Source organism: Hydra vulgaris, chromosome 03 (genome assembly GCF_038396675.1).
Source record: "Hydra vulgaris chromosome 03, alternate assembly HydraT2T_AEP".
Lineage (NCBI taxonomy): Eukaryota > Metazoa > Cnidaria > Hydrozoa > Anthoathecata > Hydridae > Hydra > Hydra vulgaris.
The window spans coordinates 43,385,517-43,410,371 of record NC_088922.1 but is presented as its reverse complement, the minus strand read 5'-3'; the positions used below and the strand labels follow the sequence as shown (position 1 = coordinate 43,410,371).

The window sequence follows — 24,855 nt, the reverse complement described above, 5'->3', positions numbered from 1 at the left end:
GAAAAACCATAACTTTCGAAAGCATAAAAATGATTTTAATAAATTAATTTTAGAACTAAAGATATATTTTAAATAAACTTTCTTGTGCCCATCTCAATATTAATTTGCTAGAAGTTGACGAAAAAGAGAATAAAATTTGACTACTTTTTCATATCCTACTGTGGCATTGTCCATGTATGTATATACATATATATATATACATATATATATATATATATATATATATATATATATATATAATATATATATATATATATATATATATATATGTATATATATATATATATGATAAAGTTTGGCGTGCTGGTCTTCTCCATAAGCTTACTTCTTATGGTGTATCTGTAACATCTTTATGATTATTGAATCCTTCCTTTCCAATCGTAGTATAAAAGTTGTCCTTGATGGAAAGCACTCTTCTTCTTATTCTGTAACTTCAGGGGTTTTTTAAGGTTCAATCCTTGGCCCTATTCTTTTTTTAATTTACATTTATGATCTTCCAGATATTCTCACCTCTAAGGTGGCATTGTTCACTGATGATACTACCCTTTATTCTTGTCATGATAAGAAACCAGCACTCTCTAATTGCTTAGAGCTTACTTCTGCTACAGCATGGGGCTCACAGTGGCTGGTGAACTTTGATTCAGATAAAACTCAATTTTTTACAGCCAATCGTTACTGCAATAATTTAGATCTTCCTATATTTATGAACTGTAATGTACTTGATTAATCATTTACCCTTCATCTTCTAGGATTAACTCTTACTTCCGATCTTTCTTGGAAACCATATATCAAGTCCATTGCAAGATTAGTATCTGTCAAGGCTGCACCTCTTTATAGAGCTCTACACTTTCTTAATCGCGATTCTATTCACTATCACTATAAATCTCAAATCTGGCCTTGTATGGAATGTTGTTGCCATATTTGGGGTGGATCTTCTGATGATGTCCTTTCTCTTTTAGGCAAGGTGCAAAAACGTATTGTGAACATAGTTGGACCTGCTCTTGCAGCCAATCTCCAACCATTATCACATCATCGTAATGTTGCTTCTCTTTCTCTTTTCTACAAATACTACAATACTACTATTTTAAGTCGCCTGTCAATCGTTATCTTGCTCTACAATCTTCATCTTTTATCTTTCAGTAACTTCCAACTCTAATTAGTGGTTGTTTGCAGCATTGTTGGGAGCGAATATGTTGAAAAAACCCAAAAAAGATATATATATATACATGTATATGTATATATATATATATATATATATATATATATATATATATATATATATATATATATATATATATATATATATATATATATGTATACATGTATATATATATATATATATATATATATATATATATATATATATATATATATATATATATATATATATATATACATATACATATATATACATGCTTTTACTCAGTAATTGCTTAGCTTTACATTAATTAAAATTCAGAAATTTTAATGAAACTTTTATTTACATAAAGCTTAGCAATTACTTAGCATTTTTGGAGTTAAGTGCTCAGCTTTACTTGAATAAAAATTTAAGTGGCTTTGCTCTAAGTTATACTTATGTAAAGTTGAGCAATAACACCAAAAACCCTGAGTAAAAGCAATTTCTTTTTTTTTATTAACCCGGTGTTTGTGAATTTTAAATTTCTTTTGTTTTTTTAATTTTATAATTAATTTATATTTTAGAATGGATAATTAATTTTATATGTGATATTTAAATTTTATATTTGAAATTTATAATTAATATTTGTTTTGTAGTTTTATTTTAATTGTTTTATCAGAAATTTTTTTTAAAAAAAAGTTCCCAAAAAACAATTTTTTTTTCATAAAAAAGAAGCTTTTCAATAAATCAAGTTTCAATAGACAAATTTTAATAAAACAACTTTTTTTTTTTATTGTAATTTTAAAAGTTAAAAAAAAAAGTTTGTTTTGCTTTTTTATTGCAATTATTTTTTTTAGAATTTAAATAAAATATTCTTTTAGAATTTAAATAAAATATTCTTTTTCTGTTTTTATTTTAACAAGTTTATTTAGATTTTAAATAAAACATTTTTTAGTCTTTATATTAATTACTTTTTTTAGAATTTAAATAAAACTTTCGTTTTGCAAATATTAGGAGGTCAGCAAAAAGTTGCCAACAATGTCAGACACTGTCACCGACATCAGACACTGATGACAGTGAAGTCGGCAATGCTGAATGCCGATCCTAACTCTGAGGGTTTATATATATATATATATATATATATATATATATATATATATATATATATATATATATATATATATATATATATATATATATATATATATACATATATACATATATACATATATACATATATATATATATATATATATATATATATATATATATATATATATATATATATATATATATATATACCATACTTTTAAAAATTGATCTGTCCTTATTCTTAAAACTTTCTCTTGGTTCTCACAAGACACTTTATTAAATTTTTTCAAAATTGAATCAGATTTAGGGGGGCCACCTTAAGTCTGAAACTTGCAACAAGACCCTAAACAGAAGAAAAAAAAGTTTTTTAAATGTAAACTGCTGCTCACAGAAGTTAGGACAGTGGAGATTTTTTCGAAAAAGCAAAATTAATATATAATTACGTTATAAAATTTTTAATTTATAGTAATAAAAATTATATTTTTTATACATTTTCAATATAAAATATATTATTAGTCAGTTTTATGTAATAAAAATGTACAAAAACCATTGTAATAATTAAATTTTTTTCTTCGTCAAAAAAACCACACTTTGATTTAATAACTGCTTTAACTATTCTCGGCATTCTTTCAATTAATTTTCTAATTGTTTCTTTTTGAATATTATTCCATTCCTGCTCTATAATGTTCCATAAATGAGATTTTGATGTTGGACATACAGTTCTAATTTTTCTATCCAGTTCATCCCATAGTAACTCAATAGGGTTGAGGTCTGGGCTTTGGGGAGGCCAGGTCATTACACGTAATACATTTTCAGCTTTTTTTGATTCTAAATAATTTCTACATAATAATGCAGTATGTTTAGGGTCATTATCATGCATCAGAATAAAATTATCTCCAATTAATCGAAGTCCTGAAGGGATTGCACTTGTTTCCTGGATATCTCTATAATGTTCTGCTCTCATTATACCATCGATTTTATGCAAATATCCCACTCCATCCAGAGAAAAACAACCCCAAACTATCACAGAGCCTTCACCATGTTTTACTGTTGGAACCAGACATTGAGTTAGCATTTTTTCTTCAGCAGATCTTCTAACTCTTCGCTTATTTCCAAAAACTTCAAATTTTGACTCATCGGTCCAGAGTACTTGTTTCCATTCATCCATCGTCCAATTTTTGTGGAGCTGTGCCCAACGGAATCTCTTCTGTCGATTAACTTTTCGTAGATATGATTTTCGGATAGCAACACGACCATGCAAATTAGCTTTTTGCAATCTTCGTTTGATTGTACTGAAAGAAACTTTTTTTTCTCGATCACAGTTGAAAACAGCTGTTATTTGTGGAGCAGTTAACATTTGATTACGCTTACTGATGAATTTTATACATCGGTCATCAGTTTTTGTTGTTATACGAGAAGGACCTGGACGATTTCTGTCTTCCAAACTTCCAGATTCTCGATATCGACGAATCGTATAGCTAACTGTTGATTTACTCAGATTTAATTTTTCAGCTATTTTTTTAACTGTATAGCCTTCTTGAAGCAAAGTGAGTATTGCTGTCCTTTTTTCAACACTTATTGGCTTACCTTTAGGCATATTTTTTCCAATATTTTGAATTTACACTAAAAAAATAATTTTAATTTTACCTTTGAACTTCTGCACTTGAAATTTTTAAAACACTAACACAAAATACACAAAATATCTGCAAAAACACAGTAAACAATAGAAATACTTGTTAAATGACAAACTTAGAAGATTTGAGTTGATAATGTAAAATACAGGTTCATACATGACCTTTAATATGTTTCTGCGTTCTCTGTTTATTTATTTAAAATGATAAGAGTTTTACTTGTGAGTACAATTTATGTTATTTTAAATGTTAGTTATTTTAATATATTTACATTAAAATAACTTAATTTTATAAAAATTATTCATTTTTCTTTAAAAATTTCTTGAAAAAAATTTCGACAAAAACCATGAAAGGGTTTTTTTTATTTTTTGGTAAAAAATAATAATAATAAAACTTAAAATAATAATTACTGTGTAAATATTATTTTTGAAATTTTCATTAAATTTCGCTTCTTTTGAGACCCAACATGACATACATTTGAAAAACTTTTTTTTCTTCTGTTTAGGGTCTTGTTGCAAGTTTCAGACTTTAGGTGGCCCCCTTAAATCTTATTCAATTTTATAAAAATTTAACAGAGTGTCTTGTGAGAACCAATAGAAAGTTTTAAGAATAGGGACAGATCAATTTTTAAAAGTATGGGGCGTTTGATGCACCCTAACACACATATGTTAATATATATATATTGATATATATATATTGATATATATATATATATATATATATATATATATATATATATATATATATATATATATATATATGTATATATATATATATATATATATATATATATATATAAATATATATATATATATATATATTAATATATATATATTAATATATATATATATATATTAATATATATATATATATATATATATATATATATATATATATATATATATATATATATATATCAATATATATATATCAATATATATATATATATATTAATATATATATATATATATATATATATATATATATATATATATATATATATTATATATATATATATATATATATATATATATATATATATATATATATATATATATATATATATTAATATATATATATATATATATAATAATATATATAAAGAGGGGAGGGAAGTTGTACAATGTGTCTGTAATATATACAAAATATATTATGCTATAGGGATATATTATTTAGTTTTGTAGTATATCAATAATGAACCAGAATAATACAAATGCTATTTTATTATTTAAATGTTGTTTTTTATTTACACCAAACATAAGTAAGTAAATAGCGGGCAACTTGTCTTGTTTTAAGTTTGCTTATCTTTGAGCCTAAGCAAAACTTACACAAAGTTTTTTCCAAAATTGGTATGTCATTTAAAAAAATTATTTTACATCATATTAGTATCAAACTCAAAGTTTATGACACCCTAAAACTTTTTCTACTTTTCCAAAATATAAAAATAGGAATTTGTTTTCATATCAACTTGTATTTGATTTCACTTTTTATATTTAGCAAAATGGTCTCCTTGTTTGAAATAATTTTGTACTTTAGCTGATAATTTAAAAATAAATTTTATCAGAAAGTTAACAGTGATACAGTGCAAAATAAAGTCTTAAACAAATAACTCATTTTAAGGACTCCCAATAGTAGATAATATTTATATGGTCAATATCTTAAAGAGTATGTAAAGTATGCAAAACAAATATTTAACAGATACTCATCAAGTGCATAATAGCTTAATGGAACCTTAAAATAAAATTATTAGTCTCAATAACTAAAATTACTTTTCTGTTATCAAACTCTCAAGTCCATTTGTATTATTAAAACACTTTTCGTTCCAATACTCATTCAATTTAACACCAAGTGCAGCCATAGTAGATCGGTAAAGTTGTGTGTAATCAAAATCTTGCTTATTATGCGTTGGCTGCAACCAGCTGCATTCAATGACACCAATTACACCAACACCGGCTTTGTTAGCCTAAATGAAATATTTTTTAAGCACTTTATAATTGTTCACAATTAAAACATAAAAACAATGACAATCATTAAAAGTGTATAAACATTTTTTTATACAAAAATAATATAATGTATAGCCTTTGACTGTGCACATCTAGAGCACTTAAGGCTTCATTTTTTCCCTTGTTGATGCATTGTACTGCAAGCATTAACTTTATTTAAGTCAACTGAGTAACTATGATGCAATTTTTTAATAAAAAATTTTTGTAAACATTTAAATATACAGTTTCATGTTTCGAAATTTAATCAACAATTTGGACCAACTAGAGACCAATAGGAGACAAAAAAGAAGATATAACAACTGATAACATCATCATGTAGACAAAAAAGAAGAAGATATAACAACTGATGACAATTACAATCTAACACTGGTTAAACCTCCTGAAACAAACTTAAAACACATCGTAATCAAAGATCAAAGTTCTCAAATAAATTCCCTAGATGATGGCAAAGCTGATAATAGTATGGACCACGCTAACCAAAACTATCCAACAAATTGTGAGACAGAGATACAGTCTGCTTGGTTCACTCGCTATGGGAGAAGAGTACTTCCTAACCATAAGTATAATGATTATGTATGAGCTCTTGTTGAGTTGGGGGAGATAAAAACAAAATGGCTTTTAAATGCGTTGAACAATACAAATGTCAAAAAAAGTTAATATCAAACCAAGCTAACAGAAAAAATTTGGAATAAAGTACATACATCAACTGATTTATTTTGGCACAGTGAATGTACATACATAGAATTAGGTTTACAGTTTATAAGGCATTCGGTTAACTTAAAGATCTAAAACTAACATGTATCATTTATGGTAAAAATTTAGGTACACAAAGCAAAAAAATGCATACTTACATAAATATATATATATATAAACTATAAATACATACATACATACATACATACATACATACATACATACATACATACAAACATACACACATACACACATATATACATACATATCCTCGTAATTAGGGTCAGCATTTGTCAATGCCAAACTGACAGTGACTAAGGTTTGCAACTTTTGTCGACCTTAGAATTTAAAAACTTGACTATATTTAATATTTTAATTAGATAAAACAACAAAATTAACGTTTTATTTTAATTCTCAATTAAATTATTCAACTAAAAAAGAAAGAACAAACATTTTTTTTAATTCTTAATAAAATAATTATAAAAAAAACCCAGTAAAACAAACATTTTATTTAAAACCTGAATAAATTAGTTAAAATAAAAACAGAAAAAAGTTCTGAACAAGTTAATAAAAAAATAAAATAATAAAAAAATAACGCTTTATTTATATTCAAAATATAAGAATTAAAATAAAAATGAAAATTTCTAACTTAAGTAATACAAAAAATAAAAAATAAAATGGCATAATGAACATTTTACTTAAATTCTAGATACAGACCTTTTATTTAAATTGTAAACAAAACAGTTAAAATAAAAATGAAAAAAAAGAACATTTTTTTAATTTCTAATAAGAAAATAATTAAATAAAAAACTTTTTATCTAAATTCTTAATAAAATAGTCACAATAAGTACGAAAAACAAAAATATTTTTTCAAAAAAAAATTTCTAGTAATAATAACAATTAAGGTCAAATGTACATTCCATTTAAATTCCAAAATTAACCATTAATTTGAATTGTAAACAAAACAATTAAAATAAAAATGGAAAAACAAACGCTTTATTAATAAGTAAATTGATAAAAATAAAATAAGCAAAACTTTCATTAATTTTTCAAATTTTTAGGCAAATATTGACATTTGAAAGCAAAAATTGACTCTGCATTTGTTTTTCTGCAAACATTATGATACCAATTTGCATGTTTGTCAATTTGTTGAACTCTGTGTTAAAATAATGTGCCGACCTAAAATGGTTTTAGATCAGCAATTTTTTGCCAACCTTATTTTTCCTAATTCCGAGGGCTGTGCATATTAGGGTGACAACTTTTATACAACCTTATTTCCCTGTATCATAATTTGATGAGCTTTCATTTAAGATTAAATAAAATATTACATTCAAGGCGATTTAATAAAAAAACCTCACACACAAAATGATTTTAAGAATTTTATTTTTTAGCTTTTTGGCTAAATTTTTGAAGTCACTGTAAGCAGATACAAAATTGAACACAAGCCGTAGAGTCACATGCATACAACATTATATAGGATCATCAAGCACACAAGGAAGTCAAATAGTCATGATAATGTCATTAGAGAGGATGAATCTCAGTGGGAGGTTGTCCTTGTTGCGGCAGGAGTCGTGCAATTCTTGCATATCTTTGATGGCACGCTTGCAGCACTGGTTGCTTCGGGCAATGTTGATTGGAGAGTCATCTGTTTTCTAGTGGGTTTTCAAGCAATTGAGAGCTTTTGGTTAGTCATTCAGAGCTTCAGATAGTTCTTCAAAATTTTCAACGCGGAACAATTGACTGCTGAACCAATGGTCAGCCCATGAGTAATATATGAATGAAAAGATTTTACGCAACCTAATCCAGGTTTCTGGCATCAGAATAAATGCAAGAAGGGTTAGAATGGCACGAGAATTTCAGCGTGCATTGCTGATGTTTGGGATCTGTTTGAAATTTACAAAGAGGATCTCATTCCTCTCAGTTAATTGACGGAAGACACAAGTGAAGTGGTAAAGAAACTTCATGTCATCTTCTCCAGCCGCATGTATCCTTAATCTCAGTTTTACCGTTTTCAATTTATTGTAATTGCTCATCAAGCCCTGCACAAAGAAATACTCGATGTTTGGCGATTTAGTCGACTCATGGAGCTCATCGTCCATGACAACGCCAAGAACGCGGTCTAGCACATGGTGCTGGCAACTGATGAACTTGGGTTTGGGGTGACCTTTCTCTTCAAACATTTGCTGCAGCCGAACAACAACGCCTGTCTTCTTACCAGTATTCATGTTTGTTAAGTCGGCAACAATCATCACAACTGATCCCCACAGGTTGAACTCCTCTAACACATCCTGGAGTCCTTCTGCGATGAGCTTTCCCATCTTTCAATTTTAGCGCAGTCAACTTAATTTCTTTAGATTCATTCTTGAGGACCACGGCCTGATATTAAAAGCCCGCAATGTGTTTGCCGTCAAAGTGTATGCTCCACTTCTCCAGATGAAGGGTGCTCTTCAAGTGTTTTTCACCTGAGCAGCTCTCCTGTAGATAGCCTTGTGGATTGCTGATTGACATGGGGTTGGGATTTCAATGCCCTCACCAGAAAGCTGGCGGCATACCACTGCTGCTTTGTGCAGCTTTGAGCATGTAACAAGACATCTTGCAATGCCTGTTGGGTTATGCTTCTTTTTGTTCATTGATGCTGCATTGTCATCCTCTTAAGGACTGTCTGTACTGTTCTCGGATGAGTCCGTGCTGCAATCAGGTAGCGCTAAGCTGGTAAGTGTGGACACAGTCACTTCCATTGCGCTTTTTTGCTTAGATGGGTGGATGGTATTGGCACAAGCAGGTTTGCCAGTCAAATAACCAACGTGACCTTTGCTCTCAATTTGCAGTTTGTAGAGGTTCTCATCCTCTTTACACAACCATTCACCTTTCATCTTGGTCATGTCAAACAGTTCATTCAATGAATCAAAGTTTTATTTTTTTCTGCAGCGCTTGTAGTCTTGCAGAAGTTTTGCTAGTTTTGCACAAATGGCTCGATCAGATACATGCAGGAAGTTCATCATTTTGCTCCATAGGTCTTTAAGCTCTACAGCAATTAAACTAATCCTCTTTCTCTGTTCTTTGGCAGTGGATTCAAGAAATTTGAAGCGTCCATGACGTGGTTTTTCAGGGACTTGCGACTCTATTCGCTCAAGGGTGCTTCATAAATTGCCACATTGCCTCTTCTTGATGAGGCTTGAAACTGGACTAAGTTTTTTGTCTAGGTTTCCTTGTTCTTCTCTGTTAGAAGAGCTCTTCTTGAACAACATGTTCTCTTCTACTCAGCAACTGAAATAGGAAAGGCTTTAACGTCAATATTAATTACATAACAAATTAAAGAAACTGTTATTAAGTTTTCAACTGAACTCTTATTGTTTATATATTTTATTTCAAAAGAAGCAAATAACGATTTTAGAAAATGAAAAAGGCAAACACTAATAAAATGTTTTATGCTCAATTATAATTTGCGAAGGAGTTTAATGTAACTTACCAAATAATACAAGGATCTCTTTACACTTAAACTATAGAGAATGCGAAATAATTAAAATAAGGCAATAATGTTGATATGAAATTAAGATAATTAAAACTCAACTACCCGCTTTGAACACCTCTCTTATATACCAGTTTAGAGCAGACTGCAAAACAGCTAAAGAAAATTTTAGAACTCTACAGAAGCTTCCCGAACAATTACATCACCGTGACGTCACTGTTATGGCTGACGGCGCACAGCATTAAATGATGTTCTAGAAAATTCCATACATTTCTCTGCTACATAAATTATCGCACAAGTCGGTTTTATGACTTATGTTATATACATAGTATATATATATATATATATATATATACAGTGTGTATATATATATATATATATATATATATATATATATATATATATATATATATATATATATATATATATATATATATACATATATATATATATATATATATATATATATATATATATATATATATATATATATATATATATATATATATATATATATATACAGTGTATATAACATATATAATATATATATGTATATATATATATATATATATATATATATATATATATATATATTATATATATATATAGTTAATACAATTACATAAAATGCTAAAATGCCTACATAAATAGCATTCCAAAGTGGTTTATGCATGACCTTTTTTAATATTTTAATGTAATAAACATCATTTTAGTCATTAATAGGCAAAAGTTCATTCATTCATGCTACAGGAAATAATGTTTAAAAAAAAAAAAAGTCATCACCCTAGTACATATACAAACCTCAGAATTAGGAAAAATGAGGTCGGTAATAAATTGCTGACCACACACTGTTAGAGGTTGGCATCAGGTTGCCAAAAAAAATTTCACACAAAGGGGTAACCATGCTGACCTCAAATACTTTTAGGTCGGCAGTAAGGTTGACATTGCTAAATGCCGACCCTAATTCCAAGGGCTGACATATGCATGCATGCATGCATGCATACATACATACATACATATACATATATATATATATAAAAAATATACATATATATATATATAAAATATATATATACTGTTATAATTATATACTTTTATTTAAATCTTACTTTAAGTTGGTAACCCACGCGCACATATGGTTTGATAAGTCGATTTCGATGATACATCATTATTCCATAATGGTTAATATTTTGTCCAAAACCAAAAACTATCTTTGCTTGTCTTTTATTTACTGGCTTGTATGTATCGATCTCTGTTTTGCTTAAACTCTTTTGTATAACTACAGTTTTAACTTTTTGACCTCGCAAAAAAATTTGCATTTTTGGTTTAAGGTAAAGAATTGCCAGGTAAGCCTACATAAATATAGATAAAATTTTTTTACAAAACAAGCAAATTTTGTAGTTTGTAAAAAAAAAATTAAAGATTTATTTAAATGAGGGATCATAAAACTCAGTGAGACATTCTTATGCTAAAATTGTAAAATTGTAAAGTATAGCATATAATAAAATGCAAAACAAAATAAAATTATTAGTTTAGAAATACAGTAAACTCCCAATAACTCTACCATGCAAGGGACAAAGAAAATGGGTTCATTTAGTGAATGTTCAAGTTATCAAGCAACTTTAATGAGAAATTGAGTTCAACAGGAATTTGAGTTATTGAGATTTTACTGCGTGTTGCAGAAAGTTACAGTAGAAAGCTGCTGAAAATTATCTCAAAAATAGTGAGTTAAGGCTAAGTGAAGGACAGTTGGATGCTATTTCCACCCAAAAATACAGCAACACAAACATTTGTTATTTATGTTAATACACTCTAAAAAAAAAAGTAGAAACTTCTAACTTAAGGGTAGAATACACGATACATCCTTAGTAAGGTTTGATTTTTTACCTTCTAGGGTAGAAAATTATACTAAAAATAATGAACAGTCATACAATTTTCTACCATAAAGGTATAAATTTCTACCTTAAAAGGTAGAAAATTAAACCTTACTAAGTGTATATCACATACCTACCTTTTTTTTTTTAGAGTGTACTCCTTGTAAAACATTTAAAAAAATGATTCTTAAGATGAGGTAAAAGACTAAAATTGTCAAAATAATTTACAGAAAAATCATTTACAAGCAGAGAAAATTTCATGTGAAGCTGTTTGCTCGAAATTTCATGCGTAGCTGTTTGATTGACAGTTTACAGGACTCTTCATAACTATTTCTTAAATATTATGGTTTGTGAGAGTCTGAGGTCAATCATAAATTAATTGTGAGGTCAATCATAAATTAATTGTGAGGTCAATCATAAATTAACTGTGTAGTCAATCATACATTAATTGTGAGGTCAATCATAATTAATAATAATATATGGTTTGTGAGAGTCTGAGGTCAATCATAAATTTCTTCCCATGTACAAAAAGTGAGTATCAACGACTTTTTTCGTTTACTCATTTTCTAATAATTCAATGATAATAAAAATTATAAAGTTTCTCCGTGCTAAATAATATTTCTAATTAAAATCACATTAGACAACTTTTAATACTTTCTTAATTATTGAACCTTACTAATTTAACTTGCCAATTTAAAATTTAAAAAAACAAAAATCACGAACATATAATAACGACTCATCATAATAATAAAATAACCATAATAACAAAGTTATTATGATAATAACATTGGAAATCCACCAATTTGGAGAACAAGCAAGTTCTATTGTTAAAATATGGTGATTAAGCAAAAAAAGAATTCCGGAATTTTCTATGTAGACACTTTTATAAGAAAATTGTTTAATAGTAACATTCCAAAAAGCATAAAGTACTAATGGTGCTATCATTTCCATAGTAACATTTTAAGAAGCATTTTGTACTAATAGTGCTATAATTTAAGCTAAAGCTAAACATTTTGTATAGCAAAAAGAGATAAAGTTTTAGATAATTTAAAACTAGGCTCTTTGAAATATTCTGTAAAGTGAATTAAATATGCATTTCCCATCCATTTTGTTTTTAAAATTTAATTATAATTTTTTGTTCTGTAAGTTTGAGTCTTGATGCCATAGTGCTACTGCTGGTTCTAAAGCTTTGACTAAATCTTTAAGAATATGTAGTTCTAAATCTAAATACAATTGCAATAATAGTATATATAGATTTATGCAACTTTGGAGACGGCAATATGTAAAGTGCAATTTAAAAGAACTCCTTCATTTGAAAAAAACATTTAACCAAATCATATAATGAGTTTCATCTGCTAAACATGTTTCTTGTTTATATATAATGTTGTTCAGTCCAAAAGAGTTTTATCCTGAATGTCCGAATTTCAAATTTTTCATACTTTTGTGAAATTCATTGCTTTTAACAGAGGATATTTTGAAAAATTTATTACTGTAAAAACTTTTCTTTAAAACAGAAAACTATTGTTTAGGTCTTCAACTTTTGTTGGTTTCACACAAAGTATATCAAGTTGAAATAAAAAAAACTTGGAATACAAAAAAAAATAAACTAAAATTTAATCTGCAACCAATACAGAGGCGTAACTTCAGTTTTAAGGCCCCAAGGCAAGCAGATACAATGAGGCCCCTGCCCCTGGCCCCTAAATCCTCTAACAAAGTACTTTAAAAAAAAAAGTAATGACTTATAAAAAATAGTTTAACTGAAAACTTATATTATATTATATTTTACATCAAAACACAAATATGCACATGAAAATAATTTTGTCATAAACAATATCATGTAATAATTTAAATTCATAATTTTCTGCAAGATTTTAAATGGGCAAAATTTTCTATAGCTCTATCTAAATTTAACGATTTTTTAAATTACATTTTTTTTAAATTGCAGTTTTAATTAGATAAATATTTAAATCTAAATAAATATTTAAATCTAAATAAATAAAACAGATTTAAATCTAAATAAATAAAACAGATAAATATTTAAATCTTGTTGCCATAGTATTTCTCAAATAGCTTTTAATTAAACACATTTTAGAAAAGCTTCTTTCGTTTGATGCTACTGATATTGGTAAAGTTAAATAGACCATTAAAGCCGCAATAATGTTTGAATAGTCCAATGTTAATCCCCATTTTAAAATTACTTCCAATAACTCTTTTATATAATGTTATATATATTAATTTTTTGCATTTTTCTTTGTCAATTTAGTTGTTGTTGCTTTTTCTATATCTTGCTATTTACTTTTGTTTAATTAATATATGTAACATAATATAGGGTTTTTTTTTTATGTGAGTTAGCAGTTATTTTGCTTATTTATATTTGTCTACGGAAATTGTTTTCTCTCACTCTATCCTTGTGAACTTATGTTATTTAATTTGTGATTTCATTTGTTCTCACTTATCTTATTTTACCTGTTCATTTTCTCTTTTTTTTTTTTCTTTCTTGTTAGCCTTACTCCTTTAATATTTTTGTTCTGATTTCGGATTTTTTAATATTGTTCTTGTAAATTTCTTTATATTATTACTTTTTATTTTATTTGTTTATTTTATTAAGATGTCGATTGATTTACTTTTAACTATATGAGTGACACCCAACCTAATTTTGTAAATCATTTTATTTTAATTAAATTTGTAATTCCTAATTTTATGCTTGAATAAATGAATAAAAAAAAAAAATATCATAAACTGCTAAATGCATTGTATGTGCAAAGCAGATGTGATATAGTTGGCTCACATAGCTTAATTCAATATTTACTAACTTAAACTATTTGAAGAAAATAAAATGACAACCTCATTTTATATTTAATCATTAAATACTTTTGCATCACACTTACATGCAGTCTCTTGTGATTTTCACAATAAAGTTGCAGGTTTTGCATTTAGTAGATTTACTTACTTTGCACTTTAAGAAATACTCCTAAACAGGAGTATTGCCTTGAAATTGATGTGAAAGTTGCATTATGCGGTAGTGGTGTAGTGGTAAAGCGCTCGCTTCATAAGCGAGAGGTTCCGAGTTCGATCCCCACCACGTCCCTGGTAGTACCGCGCTCAAATTGTTTCTCCGCCCAGCGGCCTTGTTCCTCAAGGTTCGTGTTTCGGAGTTATAGAGTTGAGAGAGGGTTATAACCACTATTAAGTAGCCTCCTCATCTGTAGTGGCCTTCTTGGCCTTGAGGAGGTGAATAACAAAAAAACAAAAAAAAAAAAAATTTTAAAATGATTTTTAAAATATATAATGCTGCAAAGTGTAACAATTAAACAAACTAGGCCATAATGGCACCTGGATTTGTTATCAATGCAAGGAAAAGTAAAAAATGTAAAAGGAACTTAATACATAAACAAAAAAGATCTGGAATCTAAAACAAAAGTATGATTAGTAAGCGACCGGGGTTGAATGCTGCATAAATATTCATACATCCTAAAAATATATTAATTTTATTTGAAATTCATGTTTTTATTTATTCTATTTTATATATATATACATAAAAATCATCATGATCATGATAATGATCATATCATCATGAAAATCATCATGATTATCATCATCGTTTCAGCCTTCCCAATTTATGCTGTTTATCTAATATAAACAACCTTAAGCATCTTCTTTCTTTAACTAAAGTTTGTTTACATCATATGCACACTCTCTAAGTTTTCATACTTAAACCTCTACCTTTTTCTCTTGAATCTGCTACCTCTCTACATGCTGACACCTAAATCATCTGCATCCTCATTACTCAACATCCTTATTATTCAACACAACCCTTGTTCAATACAATCATTATTCCTAAGATCTGTCTACGATTATGGCTTCCTTTCTTGTCTTGTTAGTCACACTACATATCCGTCTGATCTTCATCTTCTCTCTCGGCAAATACTAAACCATATAAATAGAAGAGAATTTCTGAAATTAAAGCAGCCCCTTAATTGGAAAACTCGGATTTATTTTAAAAATAAAATTTCCATCGGCTATATTATGCATTTTTTTAGCAAAAATGTTTTTGAAAAATTTAAAATGCAAGTAACAACTTAAACTTATCTTATAAACTGCTGCAAGTATGATATCATAGTGAATTAGTGATATCATAGTGATTTAAAATAGTATAAAAATTCTTTTATCAGAACTAAAAAGTTTTTCTTACTTAATCAGTGAGAAAACCAAAGGGTTAAAGAAATAGTTTAGGCGCAGTTTGAAAATAAATAGCTACAATCATAAACCTCAAAAACAATATTTAGTGATGTTTAATTAATAATATAAAAGAATTTAGTGATTTCTATTTAATAGAATAAAAGAATGTCATAATAGTTAAAGCTTTTGTACAATTTAATATTTGTAGATTTTCATTTTGCATAGGCAATTTTAATCCTATTATAAGTTTTGAATGAATTATTTAAATTGCCCCTGTAAAGTGATGAAAATTTTAAAGTAATTGATTTCTGTTGATTTTAATGGGCATTTTTTTAAAAAGAAGCAAGCTGTTGCAATTAAGAAATTAAAGTGTTACAATTTAGGAAATTGGTTGCCTTAATTGGAACAAAATGATGCCTTGACAAATTAATTTTCAATAACAGAGCAATCAGTTAAGTCAAATTATTGTTAAAAATATAGTAAGGTTGTCTGTTTGTATTATCAAATCATAAATTTTTTTTATAGTTAAATCATTGCCTAAAAAAAATTTATTCCTTAGGTGCTCCATATTAAGTAAGAGTAAAATTTTATTTTTTAAAAATCAAAAAATTAAAAAAACTGTACTCTAAGTGAATAATCTGAAGCAGGGATATGATCTTGTCTCTCTTCTCTTTTGTAACGACCTTCAGCAGAGTTACTATCGTCATCTGGAATTAAAACATCTGTAGGATCAGAAAGGTCAAATTCAGTATTAGAATTTTTACCTTTACGTAAATTAGATATTATGATTCTTGTTCCAGTTGAGGTAATTGAGGTAAACTCATTTTCAATAGCTGAAAGTGAGTTAAGCAGAGAATATTTGAGGATGGCAGGCAGTGAACAAATTTCTGCATTCTTTTCAGAGATGCCTAAACAAAAATTTACAATACTTTTAAAACAGAAAAAGAATTACACAACAAGTTTATATATAATCAAAAATAACTTAAAAAAGAAAAGAAAAAAGAGTAAGTTGAAAAGTAAATAAATAATTTCGAGAAACTAAGTATAATTTACATAGTGAGGACCTAAGTTAAACTATATATATAAATATTAAAACATATAAAAAGCTACATTCTGATCCATTCTCCCACGAAACAATAGGCACCATAATAGTATCTGCTTTAACTTTTTCTAAATAGGTTTGTGATAGAAAAGCAATAGATCGTGATGATTTACACTTTGTTAAAACTAAAGCATCTTTCCCTAGTCTCATTGAACCAGATTTAAAGCCATTTCCATAATGTCCAACAGGCATATGACCTTTGATTGTCACCTAACTCAAGAAATGATAAACTAAATTTAAAACTTTTAAAATGATAAATTAAATTTAAGTATTTAAGTATTAAAACTTAGTTAAAAAAATATCCCCATAAATAGAGGAAAGAAAAATAATGAATATAGCTTTTAAATTAAAGATATACTATATAATAAAGAATAATGTATGTTATGGAATTATCAAAGAAATCTAAACTAGAAATATGAGATCTTAAAATAAACTCGAAGTATTTACTCCTTATTTCTACCCAGAATATGAAATCTTGAAGCTCCTGTTTTGAAACATCTAAACTTCATTAAGTCAACTTTATTTTCTTTAAATTTTTAAAAAATTCTTATAACAAAATAACCAATGTATGATATTTTAGATTGGGGATTAGAGACTTTAAATCTCTGATTTAACTTTATTATCTTCCGCTACATTCTACAATATTCAATTATAAAAAGGTATTTGACTTATTTAAAAAAATATACTCTGAAAAATTTTAAATACAAGTAAACATTTTTATCAAACTAAAGTCTTTCTCCATTTGAAATTTAATGCCTAATAATGCTAGATAGCAATTGTGCAATTTTAAAAATTTATTTTTATTTGTTATTTAAATTTTTTTAAAAAAGTGACAAAAAATGCTTGAGATATACTCTAAAAAACTAAAAATAAAAACGGCAAAATAAACATGTTTAAGTTCTAAACAAAAAAAATTTAATAAATACAGCAAAAAGGAATATTTTATTAAAATTCATAAAATAATTAAAATAAAAATGGCACCCCTGTCTTGGGCTCTCTGTTGAGTAAAGGCTAGAGATGGTCTTGATAAAAATATTTATCTTGGGCAGACATTAAATGCATCTGACTACTGTCTTGTAGAAGGCCTCCTAGGCAAAGACTTAATGGATCAACAGATTCTATAAGTTGACCAGCTTCGCACCCTTTCTTCATCTATTAGGCTGGCATAGATATATACATAATACATTGTTTACGGTTTAGGATGTTCAATGCTGGATCTTCTTGACTCAATGCATAGGCTTTGCTAATCTCCTATTAAGGGTACAGCTCTAAAACTCAGTTTAATGGTTCTGAGGCAGGTTGGTAGTTAAATTTCTCAAACTCTGTTGTAGCTTTCAGAGAGGCTGATTCCATCAACAGCTGTAAAGTATCAGAGTACTAACAGTACCATGATGTGCATGAATGGTGTCCCAGTATGTTATCTTGATATCCTTTTTGGAGCACTTTGTAAAGACTCCATGCTTGGCCTGGGCATTTACATTTGCAAGAATTCACCTATTTGTTGGGAAACTAGGTTTTCATCCACAGACTATTCTTTTATGTGCTTTTGTTTAGCTCAACTTCACTTTATCAACTTTCACTATGTTCTATATCGCTCTCCTTCATCTAAAGACTGCACTTTTTTCAATGTTATTTCTGATCAAATTTAATTTGCCCTTTCTCTTTATTCTTCAGCAAATAACATTGTTGTTGGTAACTTTAATGCTCATCACACTGAATGGCTTGGCTCTAGTGTCAGCGACTCTGCAGATGTTAAGGCCCCTAAATTTTGCTTTTCTCTATCTCTAACACAAATAGTCACTTTCCAACTCGCTTTCCAGACAATCTGAATCATTCACCTTCTCTACTTATCTTATGTCTAGTTTTTGATCCTAGTCAGTGCTCAGTTTCTCCACATTCACCCTCAGGTTCTTCTGATCACGGTTTTTTTTCTCTAAAACTATTATCTCGTTCTACTTCACCATCAGAATCCCCCTATCACCATACCTCTTACAACTACCATGAACCTTACTGGGACTGTTTTCGTAATTTTCTTTGTGGTGGCCCTTGGGTAGAAATCTTTCATCTTCCTGCAGACAAATGTGCTTCTTTCTTTCTGTAACTTTTTGGATTCAGGCTGTCATAGAATCTTTTACGCCCTCTCTACAATTTCAAGTCAAGCCTTGCTCTTCTCTATGGTTTTTCTTTAGTTGTACTGCTGCAATTTCTAATTGTAACCATTACTTCCATATCTAACACCAAAACAATTTTTCTTCAATTTTCTTAGGTTACAAAATCTAGTATTTCATCACAAAAAATTTAGGCTTCCAAGACTTATGGAGAATCTTTAACAACATGTCTATAATAAGAGCAAATCAGTTAATCTAGCTATCTTGCATGATTCAGATATTGTTGCCACACCTAAAGACAATGTTGAATTGTTTTCAAGAACTTTCATTCGTATCACTCAAACTTCTGTACCTGAAGTGATTTCCTGCTTAGATTCTTCTACAATTTGTGATCCAGACAACATACCTGTTATAGTCTTGCAGAAGTGCAAGAATATAACAGGTATGTTATACCTGTACTTATTTTAATTTACATTAATGATCTCCCAATATTTCTCACATCTAGGGTGGCATTGTTTGCTAATGATACTAGCATTTATTATTGTTTTAATAAAAAACCAACATTCTCTGATTGCTTGGAGGAGGCATTTGAGCTTGGAAAGATAGATTAGAGTCAGGCCAAAGTCAGAAATTTTAAAACAAAAATGATAAATAAAAATAAAAAGTCAGAAATATTACAACAATATAAAATGAAAAAAAAAATAAATCATGAAATTAACACATGGAACAAAATAAAAACAAAATGCTTAAAACAAACTGCACCAAACAAAACACTAGACAACAAAAAAAATTAAAATATTGCAACAACAATCATCATAAGTCTAAAATTTAAAAACAAACAAAGTTTAACCTTTTCACAAAAGCCAAAACTAAAAATAAGTTGAAAAATGGTATAAGCACAACTTTAAAAATTGTATGCATATTTATATATAAATAAAATAAATATTAACATATCATATTAGGGGTGTTCAAATTGTATGCATATTTATATATAAATAAAATAAATATTAACATATCATATTAGGGGTGTTCAAATTGTATGCATATTTATATATAAATAAAATAAATATTAACATATCATATTAGGGGTGTTCAAATTGTATGCATATTTATATATAAATAAAATAAATATTAACATATCATATTAGGGGTGTTCAAATTGTATGCATATTTATATATAAATAAAATAAATATTACCATATCATATAAGGGGTGTTCAAAAAAATAAAATTTCGAAAACACAAATTCACAACAAGCTAAATTTGGGGCAAATATAAAAAAAAAACGATTACAAAAAAAAAAAAAATCAAAAATATTGAGATTTACCTTAGCGTCAAAATCCCCCTAAAAATGCCCCAAATAGTACCCTCGTAGCAAGGCTTTGAGCACAAGGTAAATCTTAATATTTTTAATTATTTTTTTTTTAATGTGCTCATAATAATCTAAACTTTTTTTTTAAATTGATGTGTATCCGTGATTTTTCTAAATAGTTCTTTAAATTGAAAACGATTTTATGCAAAAAAACGAAAATATGCGCATTTAACAAAAGAATGGACAATAATTCATAGTTATTTGTTTATATTCACATTGTTTGGTTCTCATTTTATTTGTGTTTAGCTTTTTAGAAAAACATTTTTTTATAGGTAGATTGAATGATACTAACTTAAATTACGTGCAACTTGTATCTTTAAAAAATATTTTTTTAATATAAATACTAAAGTTCAAGCTATCTTCTGAATTTTGGGGCGTAAGCTAAGTAGTCTCTTTGCGATTCTTTTCTTGCTTATAACTTTGTTATTTTGTTTCTTGGTTAATAAAGATTCACTGTCTGATGCCTTAAAAATTGAGCGACTTTGTCCACAGCAATAAGCCTCTTTTGTTTTTCTTCCTCGTCTTTGTAGCGGTGAACAAATTGTTGCATCATTCCAATTGCCCTTTCAGCGTGGTCGTTTACACAAACAATACTTTTTGCAAAATTTAAAAATAATTTTTATATTGATTGCGTGTGCCAATACTGAGGTGGCAAGATCAGCCAATCATCAATTCGTTGACCTTTTATTCCGATCATATCAAAGATTAACCAGGAGAACTCATCAACCAAAGAAGCTAAGCTAGGAATTTACTGATGAATGTTAAGTTCAATTTTCAACAATTTTTCTATATCTTTTTTTTGCTTATTTTCAGTTTTAAAGTAACATGACTTAGGTTTGGGAAATGATAATATTGCAGCAGCAATTTTTTTCTTTTCTTTGAGTGCAACACCATCATCCAGCAAGGCTAAAGGAATCAGAGTTGAGTCAAGATACCATGTATATTCAAATAAAGAATTCAACACAGCATCAACAGCAAATGGTTCTGCACATACTGCTTTATACTGATGCATTTGATGAATAGCAGTTACATCCATAAAAGGAGCTTTGATTGTATCATTTGAATGCAGGTACCACTTTGCATAAAAACAAGCTATAAATTCAGTTATTACCTAATATGTTCCCTATTTTTTTGAATAAAATCAATTTAAGTTGAAAGAATTTGCATTTTTAAATAATATATAGATTTCCCGAGAAATCTTGCATGAAGAACCACTTCAGTTTTTCGAATTTTAATGATAGAAAGAGAAAGATAGCTAGCTCTGCAAGTTCTTTTCTATCTTCCCTTACAATATTATTTCTCAACAAGTAAGATCTACAATACTCAAGAGATTCTGTAGCAGCTTTTTCAACAACAGCTCCTTTGATTTCTTCCCAACCAAATTTTACTAACATAGATGGGTTGTACTCAAAATTAGGTTGCTCAAACAAGTTTTTGAAATGTTTAAACAAAGGTTTATCGGGGGCCGTAGTTTTTTTATTTGTTATAGCCTCACAAAAGTGTGTGATTCTCAACTCAGAAACATGATGTCTGCAAGCTAAAAGAATTAGATATTTATTTAACTCCGTAGATATTCTTATTAAAGATCTTTTATGTATTTCTGTATTGCTTGATGTGGTATCAAAACAAAGTCATTTTAGAAGACGGATTTCACACATTAGCATATGGGCACTAAAAATTAAAAGAAATCAATAGCAAACATGTCAATTAGGCAGCGGGAATGGAAAATAAATTTTTTACAAGAAAAAAAATTATTAAAATTGATCTAAATAAACTATTTATATAAAATGGCAATTGAAAGTAATACTAATAACAAACAAAAGTTGAAATTAAAAACTTAATTAATTAGAAAAGATGGTATAATAAGGATAATAAAAATACTGATAAATAAAACAAATCCAATCTTTGATTCAAGATTGTACTCTTTTAGGACTTTTATTACACCATTGTACTGATCTTCTCCAGATGAAGAGGGTAATGGCATAACTCCGGGAAGATGGGACTCATTATCAATAGTTGCCAGAACAGCAAGTTTATCATGCTTTAATTTTTTTCCATTATTAATTTCAAAAAGTGTCTTTCCGTCAAAATGTATAATGCATGGATAGGGAGAAGTTTGGACGCTAAGTTCGACATCTTCTTTAGCAATAACTGCCATTTCATGAGCTGTTTGTTTTATCTTTCTAGATGCTGTTGACCTAATGCAATTTACATTTGTAAGATCAACCACAGAACTATCAAGGATTGCAGCAGTAACTTTTGTCAAAAAGTTTAGAGAAATATCAGTAATTGTGGCAATTAGAGCAACATTACCAGAAATAATATCTTTTGGGATCTCAGCTTTTATAAGACTACTTGACTCTATAGAAAGCCAATATCCTGGTTCAAAATCGGAATCAAAGGATGAATCTTCGCTGGTGTCCGTACCAAATTCTAACTCTGAACTTATTTCTTCTGATTTAGCAGCATTTTTTATAGATGGATTTCTCTTTCTTGTATTCTCCGAAATCTAAACAGCATAAATTATAAAATAAAAAATTAATGTACCCAAAATAAAAACCAATGAAAAATTGGAGAAAAATGAGCAATGAGAGGAGAGTTTTTAAATTCAGAAAAAAGGCTCTTGTATTTTCTTTTTTTACCGAGCATGCAATTATCATTAACTTTTTTGATGTTTAGAAAGCATCGACTAATTAAAAGCTATGTGTTGTAAAATATCTAATCCAGTTGGCAGTTGATCAACTAAAGTTAATAACAAAAATATTCAGGTTGAGTTTGCTCTTGTAAAACGTGAAATCTTATAGTCATAAGATTTCACATTATAAACTATAATCTTATATCCTAAACTAGATATTTAAAATTAAAAAAAGCTCAAAACAAATTCGTTACTTGGTATTGTTGGTTTCACTGTCTATTATAACTTTTAAAACTATTTTAAAAGTAATGGCATTCATTAATTTCAAAATATGAGATGAAACTAAAATGTTTACTGCAGAATTTTGCAATATAAATTATTGTTAATTTACAACTGTCAGTTTTTTCTTTTTACAACTTTTAGACAGGTAATAAACATGTTTATTAAGTGAGAACAAAAAAAAATGAAAACTAAGTACACAAATCAAATAACAAAAGAAACATTAATAATTAATAAACCAAAGAATGTGAATATAAATAACTTACAAATTATTTTTTGCATAAAATCGTTTTCAATTTAAAGAACTATTAAGAAAAATCACGGATACACATCAATTTAAAAAAAAAGTTCAGATTATTATGAGCACATTAAAAGAAAAAAATTAAAAATATTAGGATTTACCTTGTGCTCAAAGCCTTGCTACGAGGGTACTATTTGGGGCATTTTTAGGGGGTTTTGACGCTTGAGCACAAGGTAAATCTCAATATTTTTGATTTTTTTTTATATTTGCCCCAAATTTAGCTTGTTGTGTATTCGTGCTTTAGAAATTTAATTTTTTTGAACACCACTAATATCATATATATATATATATATATATATATATATATATATATATATATATATATATATATATATATATATATATATATATATATATATATATATATATATATATATATATATATATATATACACATATACAGTGTGTATATATATATATATATATATATATATATATATATATATATATATATATATATATATATATATATATATATATATATATATATATATATATACATATATGTTGAACATATATATATATATGTTCAACGTATATATATATATATATATATATATATATATATATATATATATATATATATATATATACATATATGTTGAACATATATATATATATGTTCAACGCTGTCGAAGAGGATCTAGAATAGCCCTTGATATATGTCGTTTAATTAAAAATATATATTGGTCTCAAGTGCTTGCACGCTATCATGGCAACAAAAAATACCAATAACTATTTTTTCATTCATAGTCATAAAATGTTATGACTATGGTTCATTCAAACATTTAAATTTGCTTTTACATTTTAAATTCAAGCAAGCAGTGAATCCAGTTTTCTTGTTTTTTAAATTTCTAGTACCAGTTTGTTGTAATAAAAAAAACATTCTTGTTATTAAAGGAATTTAAATTATGTTTTAATATACATATTTAATTTACTTTTTAAATAAAAGCAAGCAGTAATGTAAAGAAATCTATTTTCCTTGTTAAATAAATTTCTAG

The 24,855-nt window shown here is 27.5% G+C and overlaps 1 protein-coding gene across 1 annotated transcript in view; it reads right to left on the bottom strand.

Annotated features, from left to right (window-relative positions):
- The window catches only part of LOC100198134 (MORC family CW-type zinc finger protein 3), a 56,952-nt gene that overhangs the window by 18,523 nt on the left and 13,574 nt on the right, over positions 1 to 24,855 (bottom strand). Inside the window, exons 4-8 of the mRNA XM_065793314.1 lie at positions 20,119 to 20,137; positions 17,169 to 17,370; positions 16,683 to 16,966; positions 11,115 to 11,357; positions 5,610 to 5,803 (exon numbers count right to left, since the gene is read on the bottom strand). Of these exons, the coding sequence (XP_065649386.1) occupies positions 5,610 to 5,803; positions 11,115 to 11,357; positions 16,683 to 16,966; positions 17,169 to 17,370; positions 20,119 to 20,137 (942 nt within the window). The remainder of the gene's footprint in view (positions 1 to 5,609; positions 5,804 to 11,114; positions 11,358 to 16,682; positions 16,967 to 17,168; positions 17,371 to 20,118; positions 20,138 to 24,855) is intronic.